We start from the raw sequence: 21,607 nt of genomic DNA on the forward strand, positions 1-21,607 counted from the left end.
TTGCATTTGCTTTAAAGAAAATGGCGTCGCCCAGTCAAGACGATCTGATCGATAATCAAGATCTGTATTGCAATAAAACGGGTCTTACTTCGAGAAGTGCATCAAATCACATGACCAAATTGATTCAAAACATGACAAGATGTAGATGACATCTGTTGACGCTAAGTTGATGGTACTCACGCTTTGCAAATCCTGCAAACGACCGAAATCTGCACGACAGTTTACGAACCGGTTGTCGATTTCGCTACGCGATTTTGATTGGACTTTACATAGACTCTCTAGTCCAGACAAGATATAACTCCATAATTTCAGCCTAGTTCGACTTTTATAATCATTTAACTCCCTTGCTTTGTGGAGATGATTGCAGGTTACAGCACAAGGTGTCTAATTATTGCAACTGACCATTTTAACGATTTGAGACTAGAGTCCGAGTTCCCTAACCTATTTGAACCATGGTCGACATTCAGATCACATGAACAGCATTTTCCTAATAACATTATTTAATAAGATATTCAAGAATGTTACGCTTTAACTGTGAGTACAATGTGAGTACAGTGTGAGCACAGTATGTGTACAGTGTGGGTACAGTGTGAGTACAGTATGTATACAATGTGAGTACAGTGTAAGTGGAAGTACAGTGTGAGTACAGTGTGAGTACAGTATGGGTACAGTATGTGTATACAATGTGAACACAGTGTGGTTACAGTGGAAATACAGTGCGTGTACAGTGCGTGTACAGTGTGAGTACAGTGTGAGTACACTGTGAGTACAGTGTGAGTACAGTGTGAGTACAGTGTGAGTACAGTGTAGGTACAGTGTGGGTAAAGTGTGAGTACAGTGTGAGTACAGTATGAGTACAGTGTGAGTACAGTGTGAGTACAGTGTGAGTACAATGTGGGTACAGCGTGGGTACAGTGAGTAGAGTGTGTGTACAATGTGATTACAGTGTGATTACAGTGAGTACAGTGAGTACAGTGTGGGTACAGTTTGTGTACAATGTGAGTACAGCGTGGGTACAGTGAGTAGAGTGTGTGTACAATGTGATTACAGTGTGATTACAGTGAGTACAGTGAGTACAGTGTGAGTACAGTGTGAGTACAGTGAGTACAGTGAGTACAGTGTGAGTACAGTGTGTGTACAGTATGAGTACAGTGTGAGTACAGCGTGGGTACAGTATGAGTACAGTGTGAGTACAGTGTGAGTACAGTGTGGGTAGAGCGTGAGTACAGTGTGAGTACAGTGGAAGTACAGTTGAAGCACAGTGTGTACACATTGTGAGTATAGTGTGAGTACAGTGTGAGTACAGTGAGTACAGTGTGAGTACAGTGTGAGTACAGTGTGAGTACAGTGAGTACAGTGTGAGTACAGTGTGAGTACAGTGTGAGTACAGTGAGTACAGTGTGAGTACAGTGTGAGTACAGTGTGTGTACAGTATGAGTACAGTGTGAGTACAGTGAGTACAGTGTGTGTACAGTGTGAGTACAGTGTGGGTACAGTGTGAGTACAGTGTGGGTACAGTGTGACTACAGTGAGTACAGTTTGTGTACAATGTGAGTACAGCGTGGGTACAGTGAGTAGAGTGTGTGTACAGTGTGGGTACAGTGTGAGTACAGTGTGGGTACAGTGTGTGTACAGTGTGTGTACAGTGTGAGTACAGTGTGGGTACAGTGTGGGTACAGTGTGAGTACAGTTTGAGTACAGTGTGAGTACAGTGTGTGTACAGTGTGAGTACAGTGTGTGTACAGTGTGAGTACAGTGTGGGTACAGTGTGAGTACAGTGTGGGTACAGTGTGGGTACAGTGTGGGTACAGTGTGAGTACAGTGTGAGTACAGTGAGTACAGTGTGGGTACAGTGTGTGTACAGTATGAGTACAGTGTGAGTACAGTGTGGGTACAGTGTGTGTACAGTATGAGTACAGTGTGAGTACAGTGTGAGTACAGTGTGTGTACAGTGTGAGTACAGTGTGGGTACAGTGTGAGTACAGTGTGGGTACAGTGTGGGTACAGTGTGGGTACAGTGTAGGTACAATGTGGGTACAGTGTGAGTACAGTGAGTACAGTGTGGGTACAGTGTGTGTACAGTGTGTGTACAGTGTGAGTACAGTGTGGGTACAGTGTGGGTACAGTGTGGGTACAATGTGGGTACAGTGTGAGTACAGTGAGTACAGTGTGGGTACAGTGTGTGTACAGTATGAGTACAGTGTGAGTACAGTGTGGGTACAGTGTGTGTACAGTATGAGTACAGTGTGGGTACAGTGTGAGTACAGTGTGAGTACAGTGAGTAAAGTGTGGGTACAGTGTGGGTACAGTGTGGGTACAGTGAGTAGAGTGTGTGTACAGTGTGTGTACAGTGTGGGTACAGTGTGGGTACAGTGTGACTACAGTGAGTACAGTTTGTGTACAATGTGAGTACAGCGTGGGTACAGTGAGTAGAGTGTGTGTACAGTGTGGGTACAGTGTGAGTACAGTGTGGGTACAGTGTGAGTACAGTGAGTACAGTGTGAGTACAGTGAGTACAGTGTGAGTACAGTGTGAGTACAGTGTGTGTACAGTATGAGTACAGTGTGAGTACAGTGTGGGTACAGTGTGGGTACAGTGTGAGTACAGTGTGAGTACAGTGTGAGTACAGTGTGAGTACAGTGTGTGTACAGTATGAGTACAGTGTGAGTACAGTGAGTACAGTGTGGGTACAGTGTGGGTACAGTGTGGGTACAGTGTGACTACAGTGAGTACAGTTTGTGTACAATGTGAGTACAGCGTGGGTACAGTGAGTAGAGTGTGTGTACAGTGTGGGTACAGTGTGAGTACAGTGTGGGTACAGTGTGAGTACAGTGTGAGTACAGCGTGGGTACAGTGAGTAGAGTGTGTGTACAGTGTGTGTACAGTGTGAGTACAGTGTGTGTACAGTGTGAGTACAGTGTGGGTACAGTGTGGGTACAGTGTGACTACAGTGAGTACAGTTTGTGTACAATGTGAGTACAGCGTGGGTACAGTGAGTAGAGTGTGTGTACAGTGTGGGTACAGTGTGGGTACAGTGTGGGTACAGTGTGACTACAGTGAGTACAGTTTGTGTACAATGTGAGTACAGCGTGGGTACAGTGAGTAGAGTGTGTGTACAGTGTGGGTACAGTGTGAGTACAGTGTGGGTACAGTGTGAGTACAGTGTGAGTACAGCGTGGGTACAGTGAGTAGAGTGTGTGTACAGTATGTGTACAGTGTGAGTACAGTGTGTGTACAGTGTGAGTACAGTGTGAGTACAGTGTGGGTACAGTGTGGGTACAGTATAAGTACAGTGTGGGTACAGTGTGGGTACAGTATGAGTACAGTGTGAGTACAGTGGGTACAGTGTGGGTACAGTGTGGGTACAGTGTGGGTACAGTGTGACTACAGTGAGTACAGTTTGTGTACAGTGAGTAGAGTGTGTGTACAGTGTGTGTACAGTGTGGGTACAGTGTGGGTACAGTGTGGGTACAGTGTGAGTACAGTGTGGGTACAGTGTGAGTACAATGTGGGTACAGTGTGACTACAGTGAGTACAGTTTGTGTACAATGTGAGTACAGCGTGGGTACAGTGAGTAGAGTGTGTGTACAATGTGAGTACAGTGTGATTACAGTGAGTACAGTGAGTACAGTGTGAGTACAGTGAGTACAGTGTGAGTACAGTGAGTACAGTGTGAGTACAGTATGTGTACAGTGTGAGTACAGTATGTGTACAGTGTGAGTACAGTGTGTACAGTGTGTGTACAGTGTGAGTACAGTGTGAGTACAGTGTGAGTACAGTGTGAGTACAGTGTGAGTACAGTGAGTACAGTATGTGTACAGTGTTTGTACAGTGTGAGTACTGTGTGTACAGTGTGAGTACAGTGTGAGTACAGTGTGAGTACAGTGTGAGTACAGTATGTGTACAGTGTGAGTACAGTATGTGTACAGTGTGAGTACAGCGTGGGTAAGTGTGAGTACAGTGTGAGTACAGTGAGTAGAGTGTGTGTACAATGTGAGTACAGTGTGATTACAGTGAGTACAGTGAGTACAGTGTGAGTACAGTGTGGGTGCAGTGTGATTACAGTGAGTACAGTGTGAGTACAGTGTGAGTACAATGTGAGTACAGTGTGATTACAGTGAGTACAGTGAGTACAGTGTGAGTACAGTGTGAGTACAGTGTGAATACAGTGTGTACAGTGTGAGTACAGTGTGAGTACAGTGTGAGTACAGTGTGAGTACAGTATGTGTACAGTATGTGTACAGTGTGAGTACAGTGTGAGTACAGCGTGGGTAAGTGTGAGTACAGTGTGAGTACAGTGAGTAGAGTGTGTGTACAATGTGAGTACAGTGTGATTACAGTGAGTACAGTGAGTACAGTGTGAGTACAGTGTGGGTGCAGTGTGATTACAGTGTGAGTACAGTGTGGGGGTAGGGGTTGTGGGTAGGGGTGTATTGCCTGCTCCAACTGAAAAAGTGAGTCAGTGAGGATTGTTTTTCGCCGCTCTTAGCACTTTTCTAGCAATCTCACGGAAGGGGGCACCAGAAATTGGTTTCACACATTGCACCCATGTGGGGAATCGATTCCGAGATTTGGGCGTGACGAGCGAACACTTTAACCCCACGGCTACCCGACCTCCCCCAACTGAAAGAAAATCGTGGGAATGCACTGTTGACCTAGTTCGAGGTACAGACAATACATGTATCAATTGCGGGATGGTTGGACTGCTCGTCGACTGCAGTGGATGTGTCAGGTTGACGTGGGGCATTGGTGAATTAACTCACAGAACGAAAACTACGTGCATCGCGTCGTACCTCGACTCGCCTGTTTCGTACGAACAGAGTCTTCCTTTGCCTGCAGAACGTTAACGCTGTGTTCACACCGATTGTTCTAAAATTCGAATAGCTCTATTCTACACTCAGCCAGGTTGTAATAAGAAACAAAGCTTTAACATATGAAGAGACTGCAGTCCTAAACTTGCAATAATATACAAATTATATGTCCACATATATCAAAGTGTTCTTGCCAGCATCAGTGGGGGTGGCCCAGTCGTCTAAGGCGCCGCGATTCGCTTTGCAGAGTTGCGTCCCTTGGGAACGCCAGAAACCTATGATTGTGGGTTCGAATCCCGGTTCGCCCCAATTATGTTTCGAGGTTTGTCAGCACCATACTACATACCCGTGACATCTAATGGCTCTAATGCCTGTAAAGGTGAAGCTGGTACGGACTGAATGTAGAGACTATGGGAAACTGTTGACACTATTGATCCAATATCTAACAGGGCTCTTATATCTATACCATTAACGAGAGCTTTCCTTCATTAGGTTTACCCATCAGCTTGGATGCCTTCTGATTAGGGATGGGTAGGCGTCTGTGTTCAAATCCTACGGTTTGCCCCATCCCAGAGGCATCTTATTTCACCGAAGTGGTAAACGTCTGAGACCTGCATCACTTCGGGCTTTCCTCCCACATTAAGCTGACACGCCGTGATATGACTGGAATAATGTTAAAAGCGGCGTTAAAACCAAACTCACTCACCCACATGTGTTAAGAAGGTATTTGTTATCCAAATGTTTATGAAGTTGAGATGTGAACGCAGATGTATGCTATGTCATTTATATTTGCGTAAAACCCATATAGAATTAACAATTATGGCAGATCACCGAAGTAAATTTTTCTCCTGTGAAGTCATTCCCTCACTAACTTTCTATTGTCCATGCAAATTTATCACATACAAATATCACCTGTGAACCATTCCAGGGGTTTACTTTCCCGGTTCTCGTAGATACATCACATCCAATCTCCTGACTAATATAGAATGAAATAATATTGCAGATCCACCAAAAGTTGCAATACAGGCCATGAAGCTATGCTCTGGGTTTACTTTCCTGGTCGCCGAATCCAATGTTGTTCTCACCTGCACTGTCAAGGAAGCTAACCCTGCACCCACCAACTTCACTTGGTACCACGGAGATGTCGTGTTGAAGAGTGGGGCCGATCAAATCTACTCCATCGACCTTGTGACGAGATCCAGTCAGGGGCAGTACAGATGTACGGCAGATAATGGCATATCGCCACCGGGACAGGCTCATGAGACAGTCACCGTCCATTGTAAGTACTGGATGTACTGAAGTATTTTTAAGAGGCATTATCTGATATATCCAAGGACGAACAGGGTGTTTGTCCTCCTTTGCCAAATAGAAAAAAAATGCTTAAGACTTAACTTCGACATGATTGATATACAAATTGTTTGATAGGCATTACTTAGAAGTTGACGGGTGACAAGATAGACACAATGTTTATGGATAACAACTTCTTTAATACTGTAAAAGGCGACGTTTCGGTATAGATCCTTATACCGTTGTCAAGCAGTCTTGTTTGACAACGGTATAAGGATCTATACCGAAACGTCTTGCTTGACAACGGTATAAGGATCTATACCGAAACGTCGCCTTTTACAGTATTAAAGAAGTTGTTATCTATAAAAATTGTGTCTATCTTGTGATTGATATACAGTTCATTCATGCATTACTAAGAGAGCTATTCCAACAGAGACGTTACATGATGGTACCTGACATAATCCTTCTAAAACAAGGACTCGTCGGCTGTGAATCAGTTTACTGTGTCGGAGTGGATTATCTATGTTAAACCGCGGCATGGTATCTCAGTCGTCTGTCAGGCGCACGCACGCACGCACATGTACATGCACACACACAACGCACGCGCACAAGCACGTGCATGCACATTGTTTTACTAATAAAACCATCTTCAAAGCGACGTTCACCGCAGGGAGAGGGGGAGAGAGGGAGAGGGAGAGGGAGGGTGTGAAAGAGACACAGAAAGACAGACAGACAAGCCGGCATACAGACAGACAGACAGACAGACAGACAGGCAGGCAGGCAGGCAGGCAGGCAGGCAGGCAGGCAGGCAGGCAGGCAGACAGACAGACAGACAGACAGATAGACAGGCAGGCAGGCAGGCAGGCAGACAGACAGACAAGCAGACAGACAGACAGACAGACAGACAGGTAGGTAGGCAGACAGACAGACATACAGACAGACAGACAGACAGACAGACAGACAGACAGGCAGAATGAGAGAGAGAGAATGCATGTGTCAGTGTGTGCGTATGTGTGTGGCTGCTTATGTCATTTTGGACTTATGACGGTTCGATAGCGCCGGCCCACTGAGATACTATGGAAGATAACATGGATACCCACTCGTACGGTCTACCGACGGAAGGCCGACCAGTCCTGTATACTCTTCCTGTCGGGTCTTAGTACCAAAGTACCATCCGTTAACGTCTTATAGTATGCCGCGGGCGGACGTTGAACCACCGACCTTCCGCTCTGCGGGCTCACTCTCCTTCCACTAGACCACGGAGTTGTCCGTATTGCAGAAATGTCAGCAGTGTTACAAATATATAACACCTCATATCCACATTTTAGATCCACCGATCCTGCACTTGGACACTACAAAGAGAGTGGTCAAGGAGTCTGATGATTTGACCATCCACTGCACAGCTCAAGCAAACCCGGAAGTGACGTCAATAGTTTGGACAAAGAATGGTGTAGGTGCAACAATCGCTAGCAATGGGACTCTTCATCTGAAGAACATAAAACGTTCTGATGCAGGAGTATATATCTGCAAAGCCACCAACAGGGTAACAGCGTGCAGAGGAAAAGAACAGAACAAAAGCTCATCTTTAACTGTAACAGTGGAGGTACAATGTAAGTTACAATATAGGTATGGGCTGGTAATAAAACCTTGAAGAACACACTGGGGAGACTGTTAGCAAACATCACTGATTCAGAACGAAAGCTCATCTTTAACTGTAACAGTGGAGGTACAATGTAAGTTACAATATAGGTATGGGCTGGTAATAAAACCTTGAAGAACACACTGGGGAGACTGTTAGCAAACATCACTGATTCAGAACGAAAGCTCATCTTTAACTGTAACAGTGGAGGTACAATGTAAGTTACAATATAGGTATGGGCTGGTAATAAAACCTTGAAGAACACACTGGGGAGACTGTTAGCAAACATCACTGATTCAGAACGAAAGCTCATCTTTAACTGTAACAGTGGAGGTACAATGTAAGTTACAATATAGGTATGGGCTGGTAATAAAACCTTGAAGAACACACTGGGGAGACTGTTAGCAAACATCACTGATTCAGAACGAAAGCTCATCTTTAACTGTAACAGTGGAGGTACAATGTAAGTTACAATATAGGTATGGGCTGGTAATAAAACCTTGAAGAACACACTGGGGAGACTGTTAGCAAACATCACTGATTCAGAACGAAAGCTCATCTTTAAATGTAACAGTGGAGGTACAATGTAAGTTACAATATAGGTATGGGCTGGTAATAAAACCTTGAAGAACACACTGGGGAGACTGTTAGCAAACATCACTGATTCAGAACGAAAGCTCATCTTTAACTGTAACAGTGGAGGTACAATGTAAGTTACAATATAGGTATGGGCTGGTAATAAAACCTTGAAGAACACACTGGGGAGACTGTTAGCAAACATCACTGATTCAGAACGAAAGCTCATCTTTAACTGTAACAGTGGAGGTACAATGTAAGTTACAATATAGGTATGGGCTGGTAATAAAACCTTGAAGAACACACTGGGGAGACTGTTAGCAAACATCACTGATTCAGAACGAATATGAGACTGATGCAGGAGTATGTGTCCGCACACCCACCAACACGGTCACATCGTACAGGGGAACACGACAGAAGAAACCCTCTTTGACTGTAAGTCAAGAGGTGCAATATAAAACATCCCACAAGGTTATAATAAATCAAAGTGATAATGTGATCATAACACTTTCGTATCTTAAATCAACTGCATATCTTGCATACAAAATTAATATATTGAAGTCAATGTGTTCAATCAGTCAGTGTGTAGAATAACTCAAATGTTTCGTTTAGTTACAAACGCCAAAATATTTCTGGCATTTTACAGATAGTTTTCTGTCACATCGACTAAAAGTTGTTAGGAAGTTCAAAATTGCTTCAAAACACCACACCAGACTTATTACGTAGGGATTAGAAGCTAAAATCATCTGAAACAGAACAGAAACTAGAATATTCGAATTGATACCAAAACCAACCTCTTCAAGCTCTGTCCGGATCATAGGATCATAAATAATTGATAACCAAATGAAGGATACAAATAAAATTATCCTGAATTGTATGAACATATCTTGATCAGATATAGATACAGGCAGTCGGTAATCACACCACTATTAATGAAACGTATGAATTGTGTCAATGGAATGAGACAAATTCCCAAATATCAATATAGCTACAAGCAGCACAATGGAGATCTAAGGGACGCTTCTACCAATTGGATTTTCCATTGTGACCATGTTGACATACATGGAGATCCATTTGGATGGCCTAACAATTGTCTATACGGAAAACCAAAGCGCTGAACTGAAATTCGACATCTATTGACCTCACTTAGCATTCAGATATCATAAGTCTGTTTTTATAAAATATCGCCGGGTTTTGGAAAACACACGTATATTGATTAGATGTTCAAGCCAGAAAGCCTAATGGTTCAAATTCATTTTCAAGAAACATGGGTAAAGTTCACGATACTGGTTATCATTATAATTGTACCCCAGAGAACCTGATTATTACAGCTAAGAGTATAACAAAGTTATTAATACTTCTAGTCTGTACTTCAATGACGTTCCTGGTTTTACCAAACACTTTGTACTACATTTGAACTTTATACCAGAAATTCCGATTGGTCCCCGCCTTTTGTAAAAATTTATAAGTACGTCCCGTTTGGATACCTAACTTCCGGTTTCCTAAGTACATAAGGTATAGAGAGAATAATCTCGATAAAATTCCGAAACAGATTCCATTGGACTCAACCGACAAAAAAGGCACAGCAAATTTTATGAATCCTGAACATTCTTCCTGAATCTTGATTTCAATCCTTAATCATACATGTGTGTTAAAAACGAACTGTTCACCTAAATGTCGATCAAATTAAAAATGGATTCATATATTTCACATGTAATCTTTTTCTTAATATAAGAATTAAACATTAATGCAAAATATAAATATCACCTGTGAACCATTCCAGGGAGTCTACTTTCCCGGTCCTCGTAGATACATCACATCCAATCTCCTGATTTATATAGAATGAAACATTATTGCAGATCCACCAACAGTTGCAATACACGTCGTGAAGCCATGCTCTGGGTTTACTTTCCTGGTCAACGAATCCAATGTTGATCTCAACTGCACTGTCGAGGGAGCTAACCCTGCACCCACCAACTTCACTTGGTACCACGGAGATGTCGTGTTGAAGAGAGGGGCCGATCAGATCTACACCATCGACCGTGTGACGAATTCCAGTCAGGGGCAGTACAGATGCACGGCAGATAATGGCATATCGCCTCCGGGACAGGCTCATGAGACAGCCACCGTCCATTGTAAGTACTGGAGGCAGATTCCTGAACTAATGGTTAGACAACTGTATATCTCTTGCATCCAAGTTCGACCAGGGTTAAGTCCTCCTTTGCCCAATCGAAATACCCGAACAATGGGAATTAATCAGACATTAGATAATCCTTGTGTACAGAATCAATATGGACGAGTATTGACATCCTGTACTTTGTGTGAAGGCAGAGGAAATTAGGAAATAAGATTACTCCCCCTGGAAACTATTTGTAGAAATGTAAAGTAATAGCTTACCAATCAAAGTTTGAGGTTATAATTCCAACTAAATTATGTGTGTTCTATGAAATCTAGTCAACATTTGAATATCACACTTACGTGACACGCCGTCACGTCTGCTTGTGAAACAATGACATTTGTCATTTGAAAAAGACTAAACCCAGCGATCATTTATGATCATTTCTTATTAGCTGTGTTATCTGTTTCAACCTGCCTGTCACATCCCTGTTACGATGTATATATATATATATATATACATCACACAATCCTGATTCATCAGTGTGGCAGAAGCAGCCAAGCTGTGACGTCACGACGGTACTTGCGACCAGTTCAGTCATTGATGTTTCACCGCTTAAAGATATCTATATATCACAGTTTATAACAACGTTATTAATACTTCCAGTCTGCACCATGTCACTTCTGGTTTTACAAAAAAAAACCTCTTGTCACAATGAACAAGAAATTCCAATTTGGTTCTCGCTCCTTTTGTAACAAAGATATTAGTGCACTCTGTTTGACTAACCTAGCTTCCTGTTTCATAAATATATAGCGACAATGTGAGATGTGTAAATATCACAAAAAGGAAATAAATAGTGATTGTGTCATAAGCTTTAACTTCCCAAATGATTCAACGGGCTCTATATTTCACAGGACTTCTGACCCGTGAAGATCCGGGGTCTTTAGCAACCCACGCTTGCCGTAACTATAAATGGCGAATATGCTTGTCGTAAGAGGCGTCTAACGGGATCGGGTAGTCAAGATCGCTGACTTGGTTGATGCATGTCATCGAATCCCAATTGGGTGGATCGATGCTCATAATGTCAATCACTGGATTGTCTGATTCTGACTCCATTACTTACAGACCGCCGTCATATAGCTGGCATATTGCTGAACAAACAAACCAACTAACAAACAAACAAACTGTGGGTGACATGTGCAAATGTCGGGCTGTAAGGGATTGTATGAGCTGAATGAGCTTGTTGCCCGCGAGACACATGTGACGAATTTATCATTACGAGTTCACACGTTACAAAGAGTTAATTTCGGTTACATGTATATGTATGACTCTCAGTCAAACTGTCGGTAAGTTAACTCTGGGAGCAGCCAGGGTCAATCGGGACGTCATACACGTGACTTTCCACCAAACACTATGACGTCATGGTTGACGTACTGGCCGGCAAAGTGACATGTATGTGTTTTTGTCTCAGAGCTGCTGCTGATAAATCTTTATACACAAATTATTTGTAAGATATATGATCAATTGGTCAATAACACTGGGGTCATTGTTTATAGAAGGACATGCATCATCTACAGAACCAGATCTGAATGGTACTCATGTTAGCTGTACTACACTTCATTTCCACATTTTAGATCCACCAATCGTGAATATAAACGGTACGAAGAGACTGGTCAACGAGTCTGATGATTTGACCATCAACTGCACAGCTGAAGCACACCCGGAAGTGACGTCAATAGTTTGGACAAGGGGCGGAGAAGGTGGAATAATCTCTCACAATGGGACTCTTCGCCTGAAGAACATACAAAAAATTGGTGCAGGAAAATATGTCTGTACAGCCACCAACGACGTCACAACGTGCCATGGAACAGAACAGAAGAAAAACTCTTCAACTGTAACAGTGGAGGTGCAATGTAAGTTACAATATAGTTATGGGCTGGAAATAAAACATTTTAGAACACTCTCGGTAGACTCTTAGCAAACATTACTGATTCAGAAGCAACATGTAGCCAGCTTTTCCACACACTCCTGTGGTGACCATCTTCGATTTCAAAATGGTCGCCTTTTCTCAACCACTTCTACCATGGGTCACATTTCAAAATATAACTGGCTTCGGTAGTGGGACACATTTGCATGATTCACATTACATGATAGCCATGTTTATGCCTTTCTCATACTTCATTGCATGCATTGTTCGTACCAAACATACATGTACCATGAACACTCCATCATATTTGGACAGATTAATTATCCTTACAAATTTCTGTTGAATTGAATATATTGTTTTCTAAAGAGACATTATAATTGTTTAATGTGAGTACCCAGGTCAGTACTTGAGATATATGTTAATTAATAATAGCCTGGTTCACTTTTGAAGCCTATTGTTGTGTTTAAGATGCTCGTCGTATAGAATATTTTGGTGTCACGTCTGGGGACAGAACCGTGACTGTGGCGGTACACGACAACGTGACAATGTGACAGTGTGACGCCAGAAGTAACCCTGATTCTTTAATAACGATCAGCAAATATAACTCCATTATAAGTGAGAGTTGAGATATGTGTATATTAATAACAACCTGGTTCATTAATGAAATTATTGTGGTGTTTAAGATGCTCCTCGTATAGAATACTTTGGTGTCACGTCTGGGGACAGAACCGTGACTGTGACGGAACACGATAACGTGACACTGCAGTGTAACATCAGCAGTTATCCGGCTTCTACCATAGAGATCTGGAACAATACCTCCAGCATAGAAAGAAGGAAGTTCAGCAACTATAACTCAGTGCAAACAATGAAAGCGATGCTACTGGATGTGTCCTGTCAAGAAGGGGGAACATACACCTGCTCGGCCGAGAACTTGATCGGAAAAGCTCCACCACAGACTGTGTTGCTGAACGTCACTTGTAAGTATCATTATGATACAATGTTTTCTGGCATTATTGTTTATTTTGTAAGATACAACAAAACATACAGGTCAAATATACTCAGCAATTTTTTAAATTTTTTGTTGCACATGCTTACCATTTTCGTGAAGATTTTCAGTGATCCATTCATATAATTTTCACCTCTTGCCCGCCTTCTGAATCAGTTCCTGTGAATGACCGAGGCTGGTTGTTCTCTGGTGTTGACGTTTTATATTTACTTAAACGGGGTCGATGTTTCTGCTGGTGGAGTGAAGTCCCTGAGTTTCAGCATAAGCTCAGTGGCAGTAAATATTATCCTGGGTCAACTCCATACGAAATGTTTGGGGCAGAGACATAAAAACCGCACCCACTGTGTTGTAAAACGAATAGATTGTGTGAGTGGCGGTTGTCTCTGGTAGCGCAGGACACCAAGTGTCAGCGCTCATTTTCAGTGATCCATTCACAGAATTTTCACCTCTGATGTAGATAGGAGTATTTCCTTTGACATCTCTGTCTTTGAAAATTTGGGGATGGAAGGAGATATCCTGAGAAAATCTGTTTTAAGATGTATTTCTGTAATTATTTCTTTCCTGGACCTTACAACTTATATATACCATTATATTTTTGTTGGGTTCCATAAAAGTGGTAACCAAATAGATTTGTATTTTCAGATAAGGTTCTTGTCCACATTTCCTGTTTGGTATATTGAGTCATGTCGGCATCCATTGTTTATTCAGGTGCTCCAAGGCGATATTCATCTTCATCAGACAATCTGGTGTTTGCTTCAAATCTGCACGAAAACGCAACACTTAGTTTGACTGTCATAGCCTTCCCACAGCCAACCTTCGAGTGGAGGAAAAAGCCAAACTCGAGACCAATCAGTACCACTAGGGTCAGCACTGAGGGCGTCCATGTGACAGGAAGTGTCACCATTTTGGATGTCAAAGAAGAGGACTTTTTGAACTACACTGTCAACGTGGAAAACACAGAAGGCAAATTGGAAGTGAAGATAGCTCTTGTTTCTAAATGTTAGTTGTTGTTTTTTTTAAATCACAATTCTTGATATGTCAGACAAAATATATACATACGAATTGAGTACCTGATCAGAACATTTGATTGCGAAAAGGGAACAGTGTAGTTGTTTTGTAACTTTGAAAAGTAGTTTATGTGTGGTGCAAAATACACTTTTGTCAGATATCCCATCTTCATGCAGGAACGCATTAACCAAATGTGACGATAGTTACGTAGCAAGTAGGCTACAAGTGAATGGCTCAGTTTTTTCAATCTACCACACCACGTTGTATTTATTTGAAAACTACATTGTGTCCTGGTGGACTATGGCCATTATAATTGTCATGGAGGAGTTACCACAGTCTCTTTCTCGTTTCTAATCAAGTTAATATTTTGGTTACAACCATAACCAAAAGCAATTAATCTAATACCTCTCCATATGTTACAGCTCGGCCATACAAACCAAGCAATCTGAAAGCGGCAAATATCTACCCACGTTCTGTAACACTGAAATGGGAGAAAGCTTTCAATGGCGGCGCCACACAAAGGTTCAACATACAGTACAGACAACATGGAGGACAATGGACCACACATCCCTCCAGTCCGAGTGAGGACGACGCCCTCCACCTGGATATTGATGACCTCGAACCTGGAACACTGTACGAAATTCGGATGAACGCTCTGAATGACTACGGAAACAGTAGCTACGTCTCCATCACTGTGACCACAGCCACAGGTACATATCTAACCACAATTGTCATTATTTCTGTATGGACCACCTCCGTGGTCTAGTGGTAGAGCGTCCGCCCGGAGAGCGGAAGGTCCGGGGCTCGATCCCCGCCGCGTCATACCAAAAGACGTTAACAAATGGTACTTGTTGTTACCCTGTCTGCGCTCGTCACTAAGGGGCTAAAACAAGGACTGGTCGGCTCGGAGTCAGTATACTGTGTCTGAGTGGGGTATTCATGTTAAACTACAGCATGGTATCTAATATAAGTGAGCTAGCACTATAAATCGGCATCAGTCCGGACTAGTACAAGCAGCCACACAAACACGCACACGTACATGTACGTCACTATATAAGTGCAATGATCTTGGACGCGACGTTAAACCCCATTTCACCTCACCTCAACTTATTTCTCTATTTATGAAATACCGTGGGGATCCCAGGTAAGTCAAGCATCAGCTTTGAAGACTTGGGAACCCAGCCAGGCTTGCATATCAAACATTGCTGAAATATTCCTAAATCCCAACCCACTCCCCCTGTGGTAGTAATCACCAATCAATTCTTTAAGGAAGATCACAAAATCGTGAATTTTATTAACTATGCTAATAACATATACAGCTAGTTGGAGGCAGTAACGCAAAAGATATAATTGTTTCTTCATCATCCGTTTTCTGATTGTGACATTTTTTTTGACGCACACTGTTTCAAAGTACCATGCAGATAATTGATTTCCCTTAAATCAGTGTACGTGGGGACAAAAGTGAGACTGATTCAGAAAATGACTTCAATATTGAAATGGTCCGTAGATGAGTCCATACAATTTGAACGTTCGTTCTCAATAGTGGTCTCTTCTTTGGTCACCTTATGTGAATCAATGAGTGAGTGAGTTGGGTCTAACGCCGCTTTTAACAGACGTGAGTATTCCAGTTATATCGCGGTGTGTCAGCTTAATGTGGGAGGAAAGCCCAAAGTGATGCAGGTCTCAGACGTTTACCACTTCGGTAAAACCCACGAGCACGGGTATGGTGCTGACAAATCTAGAATCAGGAGTTCACGGATTCGAACCCAGAATGATAGGTTTCTGGCGCGCCCAAGGGACGCAACTCTGTACAGCGAATCGCGGCGCCTTGGACGACTGGGCCACCCGTGCCCCCTATGTGAATAAAAGTTATCAAAATATTAAATGATAACTCTCAGTTGTCTTGCGTCCTCAGCCAAACGAGGGAAACAATTTCAAATACAACGTAGGAAAAGAATTGATTCCAACGTTTGAAATTACAATTATTATGAACAGACAATAGGTATCAGTACATGAAAACATGTCCTTTGGGGCGGTCGGGTAGCCCAGTGGTTAAAGCGTTCGCTCGTAACGCCGAAGACCCGTTATCCCCGACATGGGTACAATGTATGAAGTCCATTTCTGGTGTCCCCCGCCGTGATATTGCTTGAATATATCAAAAAGCGGCGTAAAACAATATTCACTCACACACTTACATGTATGTGCCGTTTGGATGGCATATAGAGTACTGTCGCTATTAGTTGTAAAAAACACCTAAACACTTCACTGTTGACACGAAGCAGTTTGTTTATACTAGTATGCTGTTTTTGTATTAGATCCTGATAACTCATCCACTACCGTTGGTGTAGTGGCAGCCGTAGTCGGTGTAATTGGTGTTATAGTCATCATCGCTGTCATCATTGTGAAGAGGCGGAAGAACAAACACAAAGGTAACATACGTACCAATATTTAACATTAACTCATAAATAGTACAGTTGGGAAATATCGGCCCAGGCCATTGTATGACTTCAAACATACCTTCCAATGTCACGTTCTTCCTCAAAACAAGACCGCCTCCGTGGTCTAATGGTAGAGCTGAAGGTCCGGGGTTCGATCCCCAGCCGCGTCATACCAAAAGACGTTAAAAGATGGTACTTGTTGTTACCCTGTCTGGCGCTCGGCTTTAAGGGGCTAAAACAAGGACTGGTCGGCTCGGAGTCAGTATACTGTGTCTGAGGGGTATTCATGTTAAACTGCGGCATGGTATCTCAGTGCGCTAGCACTATAAATCGGTATCAGTCCGGACTAGTACAGGCAGCCACACACACACACACACGTGCATGCACGTCGCTATATAAGTGCAATAATCTTGGACGCGACGTTAAACCCCATTTCACCTCACCTCACTTCAAAACAAATGTTTTCTCCAGCAGGTCAGGATGCATCTATGGCGGATCAAAGGTTAGTATTCAGCAAAATATTTTTGATGAATCCTATAAAGATATTTCGTTAACAATGTCTCGAATATAGACGTCCCATTGTTATGTAGTTTTCTGAGCTGGTAAAACCTAATCTGTTCTAGAATCACACATATTTGTTCGCTTACTCAACATCCATCAGTGGCGACATTCCGCTGAACATATACTCATACGCTAAAGAAACGCAAGTCGAGTATGCAGTACACATGTCATTTATTTTCAACAGTAACGACAAGAATTACTAATAGGGCAAGATTGACAAATTTTTTACTGAAGACAGTTTAATGGATTTAAAGGCAGATGATATAATTGTTTTTTTCAAATGTTAAGGGCTTACACATTTCGGGTCAATACCCAAAATGTCAGTCAATACCTGGTGTGACCACCATTAGCATTGATCACGACCACACGTCTCCTGTACATTGAGTGGATCAGACGATTTGTGAAGGCCCTTGGGATCCCCCTGCACACATCCAGAGCAGCTGTGCGTAGTTCATCGGCAGTTGTAGGGACTGGGCGCACATTGTGCAGGCGCCTTTGAACCCCATCCCACAAGTGTTCGATGGGGTTCAGATCAGGGCTGAGGGCTGGCCACGGTAGGACACGGATGTTGTGTTGTTGCAGAAAGGCCATGGTAGCTCTGGCAACATGGGGACGAGCGTTGTCCTGCTGGAAAATGTGTTGTTGATGTTGTGCAAAAAATGGAACAACGTGTGGTCTGATCACTTGGTCGATATACCGCTGAGCAGTGACGCCGTGTCCCCGACCTTGACCAACATTCAGAAAGCACATGGGTTCAAGTCTCGCATTAAGTCCAATCCCTGCCCATATCATGACGCTAGGTCCACCCCATGGATCCCTTTCCACAACGTTTCTGTCAGCGAAACGATCACCTCGACGCCGCCAAATTCTGACTCTTCCGTCTGCATGGGAGAGACAAAAAAGCGACTTTCATCAGAGAAGATGACACGCCTCCACTCACGATGACGCCAATTGTGATGACCCTGTGCCCACAGTCGTGCTTGTTGATGCCGTGGTTGGAGAAAAGGACGACGTGCTGGTCGGCGACATCTGAGGTTGTTGGAACGGAGACGTCGGATCACAGTGTCCTGGCTAATGTGTCGATTATGTGTTCCTATGGTCTGTCGAGCACTTTCACTTGCAGTTTGGAACGGATGTCGCTGGTGTTGACGGGTAATCTGCCGATCTTTTCGAGGTGTGGTGACCCTAGGACCGCTCCGAGGAAGGTCATCTGTGGTCTGTGTAGCATTGTATCGATGCGGTAAATTGTGGTTATGTTAACATTGAAATGGCGGGCAACATCTTGGACAGACTCTCCAGCTTCCAAACGTCCGATAGCCTGATTTCTCTGAATTTGAGTTAGGCGTGGCATTGTTGACCAAGGAGTGGTAGGTCCAAGAATCAGCCACAGTTTTATACCCACTACAGTTCGTGACAGTTCGTGCATTTTCGATTTTGCGAGAAATGGTGCGTTTTGGCGATTCGTTTTTTATGTTCCGTTTTTACTCGGGGCTTCCAAAATGCAACACCATCAGGCTTCATTACATGCTAAAACTCGTATCAGTTTATGGTTCCGTTTTTGTTACCTATTTGCTTAAAACCACTTGCGTTTCTTTTGCGTGTGAGTATATATAATAAATGTACCGTTTCACTCTCGTACATTTACTTTTATTAACTATGTGTCTTTGTATAAAACATTTTCTCAAGATGAAGATGCTGTACAAATATCTGATAATTTTTCAGGGAATGGGATGACGCAAGAGGTATGTAAAAGGTTCAATGATTTGCTAACCATATTACCGTTGGGCCACAGCATGCAATACATGAAAATTGTTTTGAATTCCTAAAATTATATGTATATACAGTAATCTGTGTTTATAACGAATACGCTTATAACGAACTGACGGATATAACAGCTTTTATGATGGTGTTAATGATCTGCAAAGATATTTTCAAAGAATGTCAGGCATTGTTATCCGGACAAACATACAGATTCAACGAGATGACAGGTTCCTTACATGTGACAATTGCTAAAGCTACTGGCAGCTGCATGAGTGAGTGAGTGAGTTGGGTTTTTAACGCCGCTTTTAACACTATTCCAGTTATATCACGGCGTGTCAGCTGAATGTGGGAGGATGCAGGTCTCAGACGTTTACCACTTCGGTGAAACCCACGAGCACGATTATGGTGCTGACAAACCTAGAAACATAATCGGGGCGAACCGGGATTCGAACCCACAATCATAGGTTTCTGTCGTGCCCAAGGGACGCAACTCTGCACAGCGAATCGCGGCGCCTTAGACGACTGGGCCACCCGTGCCCCCGGTAGCTGCATGAAAATACTTTGATAATGTTGAGCATGTCTTTGGGACAGTGGTTGCAAACAACGACCTGTATGAGACGTCGGCTGACCTGGATATACACCCATCAGGGCCAGGAGCAGGGGTTGACGCTAACGACGTCTACGCCGTTGTCAACAAGCCAGCGAAGACAAACAGTGAGCATTCTTTGCTGATATGTGACAATTGATATAAAAATGATATGTCCAAATGTCCAATTGAAATAAGTTTTGAGATGACCTACGCCACCTTCTATTGTCTATCCAATCAGTACACCTGACTGCAAGTGGTTGCAAATCGAGGAGGCCCAGCATTAGCAACACTTAGTTTTAACGCAAATTGGGGGCGGTCTGGTAGCCTAGAGGTTAAAGCGATCGCTCGTCATGCCGAAGACCCGGGTTCGATTTCCGACATGGGTACAATGTGTGAAGCCCATTTGCCCCACCATGATATTGCTACAATATTGCTAAAAGCGCCGTAAAATCACTTACTCACACAGTCACTTTAACGCAAATTGGAACAGTGACTCGTTCTACCAGTAGAGCAGGGCATGATTACCCTTGTCACGAACACCTGGTGTCATAGGAGTCGTAATAACAAAACATACTTGGTACTCACACATGCATTGTGCCTTCCATGATCATGCTAGCGGTGTGAGATATTTTCGATTCTTTTGTTTAGATCCACATGAGGATATCTATGCTCAGCCCAAGAAGAAGAAAGGACAAACCAAGGAGAAGAGAAAGGGTATGATTTATTGTTGACATTAATTTTGTATTGTTATGTAAACTTACTTCATGTTTACATTTGAGGGCGTCTCACTGTAAACTCCTTACCTCTTTGTGTTGTTAAGCTCGACATCAAGACGTTGCATGCTTCAAGCCTTTTTTCAAAGTTTGATGTTTGGATATCGAGGCTTATATGATACGGTAGCCTGCAGTTGCATGCCTCCAGGGCGTCCCCGTCCCTTTGGCCAAATACACTCTATCAAAAAAGAAACGCAACCCCAGTCTAAAAATGTGAGAAAACTCCATGAAGAAAGAAATTGATTGTTAATACAATTTTTCTTATATGCACTTATACCATGTACACTGTTTATTAACGTAAGCGCCCAAACACACCAGTTTTCGTGCACAAGGGCATTTTTTATCATAGTGAGCAAAATTTTCACGTGGCCGATGCCAAAAGCCTCATGCATGTGCAATTCATGGAAAGAGCAGTAGAAGTATGGGTTTAGAAAAGCACGTGTTGATTAGGGATTCACGCTATCATTTTCCCTGAAAGACAAGGTCGAATATGTCACGGTTGAGTGCTGCAGATCGAAATATCGCCATTGGTCGTATTGAGGCCAGACAAAGCTGTGGAAATGTTGCCCGCACCTCAATGTTCATAAAACAACGATTTCCCGACTTTGGAGTCGATACACCCAGTTTCATGCAACTGAAGATCGCCCCAGAAGTGGTAGGCCAAGGGTTACCACACCACCTCAGGATCAATTTACACATCGGCTAGACACATCTACCGTCACTGCAGCACAGGTGCTAGGTTTGAGAAGAGTGTCCGCACAAACAATTAGGAACCGTCTACGAGAGGTCGGTCTACGTGCAAGAAGACCACTTATTGGACCTGTTTTATGCCACGAACATCGACGCCAACGAATCAGGTGCTGCACCAACGTTCGGATATGAACCCTAAGAAACTGGAGGCGAGTCTGGTTTCATTGGATGCACTAGCCGTTGCACTGCAGGAGGAGTTGAGAGCAATCCCTCAGGAAAGAATCCGGCGTCTAATCCGTTCTGTTCCTTGGAGGTGTAATGCTGTGATCGCAGCTCGTGGCACTCATACGAGGTACTGAGAAAGACGCCCCCTTGCGTCCAGTCAATCTTAGTGAGCGAACTGTCGAAGTCTGGACTTAAACTTG

General features: G+C 43.1%; 1 protein-coding gene across 4 annotated transcripts in view; it reads left to right on the top strand.

Annotated features, from left to right (window-relative positions):
• Nucleotides 1–21,607, top strand: part of LOC139458146 (hemicentin-1-like) — an 83,127-nt gene that overhangs the window by 54,156 nt on the left and 7,364 nt on the right. For 2 of the 4 annotated variants that reach the window (XM_071239460.1, XM_071239462.1), the window contains 12 exons: nucleotides 5,815–6,090; nucleotides 7,427–7,708; nucleotides 10,173–10,448; nucleotides 12,064–12,342; nucleotides 13,040–13,333; nucleotides 14,071–14,361; nucleotides 14,793–15,080; nucleotides 16,686–16,799; nucleotides 17,280–17,310; nucleotides 19,092–19,111; nucleotides 19,722–19,844; nucleotides 20,368–20,433. In XM_071239460.1, the coding sequence (XP_071095561.1) occupies nucleotides 5,815–6,090; nucleotides 7,427–7,708; nucleotides 10,173–10,448; nucleotides 12,064–12,342; nucleotides 13,040–13,333; nucleotides 14,071–14,361; nucleotides 14,793–15,080; nucleotides 16,686–16,799; nucleotides 17,280–17,310; nucleotides 19,092–19,111; nucleotides 19,722–19,844; nucleotides 20,368–20,433 (2,340 nt within the window). The remainder of the gene's footprint in view (nucleotides 1–5,814; nucleotides 6,091–7,426; nucleotides 7,709–10,172; nucleotides 10,449–12,063; nucleotides 12,343–13,039; nucleotides 13,334–14,070; nucleotides 14,362–14,792; nucleotides 15,081–16,685; nucleotides 16,800–17,279; nucleotides 17,311–19,091; nucleotides 19,112–19,721; nucleotides 19,845–20,367; nucleotides 20,434–21,607) is intronic. The other 2 variants (XM_071239461.1, XM_071239464.1) reach the window with 2 other exon arrangements.

The sequence above is a fragment of the Haliotis cracherodii genome, unplaced genomic scaffold, assembly GCF_022045235.1.
Source record: "Haliotis cracherodii isolate W230 unplaced genomic scaffold, xgHalCrac1.p SCAF_12, whole genome shotgun sequence".
Taxonomy (NCBI): Eukaryota; Metazoa; Mollusca; class Gastropoda; order Lepetellida; family Haliotidae; genus Haliotis; species Haliotis cracherodii.